The sequence below is a fragment of the Anomaloglossus baeobatrachus genome, chromosome 4 (assembly GCF_048569485.1).
Source record: "Anomaloglossus baeobatrachus isolate aAnoBae1 chromosome 4, aAnoBae1.hap1, whole genome shotgun sequence".
NCBI lineage: Eukaryota > Metazoa > Chordata > Amphibia > Anura > Aromobatidae > Anomaloglossus > Anomaloglossus baeobatrachus.
In genome coordinates, this window is record NC_134356.1 from 693099674 (window position 1) to 693104484 (window position 4811).

General features: G+C 41.6%; 1 protein-coding gene across 1 annotated transcript; it reads right to left on the bottom strand.

The window, feature by feature from the left end:
• Window positions 1-3123: 3123 nt before the first annotated feature.
• On the bottom strand, window positions 3124-4071 carry LOC142302979 (olfactory receptor 11L1-like). The gene has a single exon (XM_075344080.1). The coding sequence runs from the start codon at window positions 4069-4071 to the stop codon at window positions 3124-3126; it is 948 nt and encodes a 315-aa protein (XP_075200195.1).
• Between the last annotated feature and the right edge of the window lie 740 nt (window positions 4072-4811).

Consider the following 4811-nt stretch of genomic DNA (forward strand, 5'->3'; position numbering starts at 1 on the left):
TGGGAATCAGCAATGGACATAAGGTCTTGAAAATCCTCTTTGTCCACCAGGTGGAAAAGCAGCATTTCTGTAGCCAACAGCTAGCAGAGGGTTAAAGTCAATCTCTTAGTTTTGTCATGGCTAGAAAGAAATGGTCTTTTCTTTGTCCACATCTATGGGAACGAGATCTGGCTGTTGTGCGGAGACGGTGTTGCGTAGGGTGTCCCTGGAAAACTGCTGGTCTGTGAGGAAAGTGCAGTCGGAGACATGATGTTGCCTTCATCCAAAGTTGGTGCTCTCGATTTCTGAGAGAGCTCTACCCCAGCACCTGTTTCCCCTTCCAAAACAAATGACAACCTGCCAAACTAACTTTTTCGGTTAAAGAGGTGGACGTTCTGTGTCGAAAAACATGTGACAGCTGTCCCCACAGTCATAGAGGATGAAGAGCGCACAAGTGCACTTGAAGGGGCAGATGGAGGTTGGCCTGCTCCACTAGGCCGCATTGTAGCACAGTGAGCTTCCCACTGGGACTTATGCTTGTTATTCATGTGACGGTTCATGGACGAAGTTGTCAAACTAGTGAGTTTTTGGCCTCTGCTCACAGATTGGCGACAAATCTTACAGATTACATGAGTTGGGTGATCCTTTGCGATGTCAAAAAAGGACCAGGCTAGGCAACTATTACAGCCCATGCGACCTGCAGAGCCACACCGACTGACTCAGTGGTGGCTGAGGATGCAGTTGTTGACGTGCTTCCAGTACTAATTTTTTGTCAAGGAAGGCGCAAGCTAACCTCGTCGGCAATCTCATCCTCCTCCCCCGCCCTGCTGATCTCCTCGAGTGCCTGACTGTGGGTTGACAGTAAGTGGAATCTAGAACCTCATCATCAACCTGTGTGGTTGCACTCCCCTCACCCTCAGACCAAACCTCTTCCTGCCCTGACTGAATAGTTAAGTTGTCATCCCAATCTAGTATCTGTGTCTCATCATCATCAGTATGTTCCTCATTGTCTCCACCAACAGGTGTTACAGTTTGGAAATGAGGGTCTACATTATGCTCAGAAACTTGGTCATCAGGACCTTAATCTGACTCACAAAGCTTCTGGCCATCATTGCAGACCTGTACTCACTGTAGCTTGGAAGCAGACCTCTGATTCCCAGGCTATAGTGTGACTGAACAGCTCTGCAGACTCAGCCATCTCTGTTACACCATACTGTGCAGGACGGGTGGAGACTTGAGAGCTGAGAGAAAGCAAGTGCGATTGGGGTGACAACTCAGAGAACTGTTGTTTTTTGAATGTTGAAGTTGAGGTGGAGGAGAGGCCACTTGTTGGAGCACTTGAGTATCATTCAAGCATGTTCTTTTTTGTGCATCATCTACCTTTGTTACAGTTGTTCGGTTCCGTAAAAAAGGGAGCACATCAGATTGTCCACGGAAAGTAGTAGACATCTTACTTTTGCTGGAAGATGGCCTTTCTTTAGCAGATGTTTCTGTAGCTTTACCACCTACCCCACGACAAACTTTTTTCCCTTTCCAACACGCCTGTTCCCCTTTTCACCAGCGTCTGTCCTTTTGCAACTCATTTTGTTTGTGACCAGATTGGAAACTTAAAATGTCGTAGCAAAAATGGAGAGGTAATCTAGCTTTATTGACAGCTGAAGAACCAACACTGACTATCCCTAACAATGCAACTATGGCCCTAAAACTGGCAGCACTTTTTGCAATTTAAAATAGCGTAGCAAAAATGAACAGGTGCTGTACAAGGCAGAGGTAGTCTAGCTTTATTGACAGCTGAAGAACCAACACTGACTATCCCTAACAATGCAACTATGGCCCTAAAACTGGCAGCACTTTTTGCAAATTAAAATTGCGTAGCAAAAATGGGCAGGTGTGTAGAATACACAGGTGCTGTAGGTAGCTGGACATCAAAGGAACACTAATTTAGTAGCCCAGACACTTTTAGTACGCCACTAAAAGTCTCAGCACTGTTTGCAATTAAAATTGCGTAGCAAAAATGGGCAGGAGTGTAGAAGGCAGAGGTGCTGTAGGTAGCTGGGCAGCAAAGGAACACTAATTTAGTATCCCAGACACTTTTAGTGTGCCCCTAAAAGTCTCAGCACTGTTTGCAATTAAAATTGTGTAGAAAAAAATGGGCAGGTGTGTAGAATGCATAGGTGCTGTAGGTAGCTGGAAAGCAAAAAAACACTAATTTAGTATCCCAGACACTTTTAGTATGCCACTAAAAGTCTCAGCAGTGTTTGCAATTAAAATTGCGTAGCAAAAATGGGCAGGTGTGTAGAATGCACAGGTGCTGTAGGTAGCTGGACAGCAAAGGAAGCCTCACTTTCTATCCCTGCCAATGAAAAAATGCACCAAGGAATTGCCTGAGCTGATGTATCCAGATGCTGTTATATAAAACCCTGCACAGCATTGGCACGGACCTGTCTAGCAACAATGGCTGTGAACGGTTGTAATGCAGCCCTGAAAAGGGCTGAAATTACAAGTAGTCCCTAATCCCTAAAGCGCTGTGTAGATTGCACTGTATGTCTATAGTGCACACAGTAGCAGCGGGATCAGGAGCGGTGACTGTCACCCACCCGCAGCAGAGAGATAATGGCGGCGATGGGGAAAATGGCCGCATCTTATAAGGCAAGGACATGTGACATGCACAGCCTATGTCACATGCCCTTGCTTGTCTGGCAAAAATCCACTTTACTGTGTGTGTGTGTCTGTGATTTGCTGACAGCCTGGCCCACCCCACTGCATGTGCGGTTAGGAAAAAAAAACAAAAATGGCGATCGGCATTCTTTCAGCACTCAGCAGCACTGATCTAAACCCTGTCCTCCCCCGCACACTATACGCTGAATTTTGATAATATCTTGATTGACAGTGACTCACACTATTACATTGAAAAGCCAGCTAGTAACTAGCTACGCTTTTTGGTGATCGAACCGTTCTCGAACTGCCGAACTTGAACGACTCGAACATCCCCCAAAATCCCTCGAACATGAAATTGCCGAACCGTTCGACTCGAACATTGCTCATCTCTAGTCCTGAACTATAAAGCTGGTTCCCCTGGCTCATTTTTATCTGTTATCTCATGGAAAAACAAATTGTAAAACAACCCCAAAACATGAAATTATTCTAACATGACAATTTAAAGTTAAAAACATTTTTAAGAGATTCTTGCACGGCTTTCTTAATATCCTTGTTTCTAAAACTGTATATAATGGGGTTGGCCAATGGAGTAAATACAGTGTATAGCAGGGAGGTGATTTTATTAACTTCTGAAGATTGTAGTTTTGTTGGAAGATTATAAACACTGAAGATTGTCAAGTAGAATATGCAGACCACAGTGAGGTGGGAGCTGCAGGTGGAGAAGGCTTTCTGTCTGCTGATATTTGTTGAAATCTGTAAGATGGTGCGGACAATGTTACCATAAGAAATAACTATTATTATGCCTGGAAAAACCATGAATGCAATACTTAGTAAGTTTATTGATAGTTTTATAGGAAATATATCAGAACAGGCCATGTCCTGCAAGGGAACAAGATCACAGAACAGATGGTCAATGATGTTCGGGCCACAGAATTTTAGCCCTGATAATATTATAATGTAAATGAATGAAAAAGAAATTGTGAGTAACCAGAAGATGAAGACCAACCTCACACACAATGTGATTGTCATGATAGAGACGTAATGTAGGGGGCTACAGATGGCCACATATCGGTCATAGGACATCACTGTAAGGAGAAGACATTCAGAAGCTTCAGCAATACAGAAGAAATACAACTGGGCCATACAGCCGATAAATGTTATGGTCCCCCCATTATTCAGTAGGATATGAAGCAAATTGGGGACAATATCTGTGGGTAACAAGATGTCACTGATGGACAGTTGTGAGATGAAGAAGTACATTGGAGTGTGGAGGTTCTTGCTGGTGGACACCAGGGTGATGATCAGAAGATTCCCGCATATCGTGGCATTGTAAATCATTAGGAGAAGACAGAACAAAAACATTCTCAAATTGTGACTGACTTGAAATCCTAAAAGGAAAAATCCTTTGACCGAAGTCACTTTGTTCTCCTGCATCAAAAACAAACACAAATCAAAGGTAAATTTAATATTAAATTTAGTTAAATTGCAATTCTTATTCTATGTATCCAATATTATATATTTGATTGTTGGATTACATGTATCCTACTGGAAACTTTACAATAAAAAATGTTTTTCTATCAAACGTACAATAAAGTTACAAGTGACTTCCACAATATTCATTCTATGCATTTTCCAAATTTTGGATTAAGATACTTAGAAAACATTCGCTATTTTAACACTCGTTCCATCAGTACAATATCTCACATATAATTACTGAAGCACTTGAGTGTGGAGCAAGACAGGGAACTGTATGTAAAATAATGGAAAAAAGAAATAATTATTTTGGAAAAAAGTAGATAAAGCCAGGAAATTCAAATGTCATTGTTTACTTGTTTCATCCAAATCCAGTCTATACTTGAATGATCACTTAAAATTGTGTGTACCTGGCAGACCATGGCTGTAAAACTGAAGGGGAAAGAATATTATGTAAAATGCAGTCAGGTCTGCGATCTGGGTGATAAAGGAACGTCTTATATTTCCCTATTTATAAATAATAATAACAATAATAATTGGCATCATCACCATGCATTGAGGAAACTGAGAAACTATTTTTTGATGCCAGAATTGCTGAAGCAAAATAATTAAAAAAATTATATTAATGCTGTAAGCATTTCTAAAATGATGACATAAGCTTACATAAGCAAAGAAAAACAAATTGGGACAGTAAAAATATC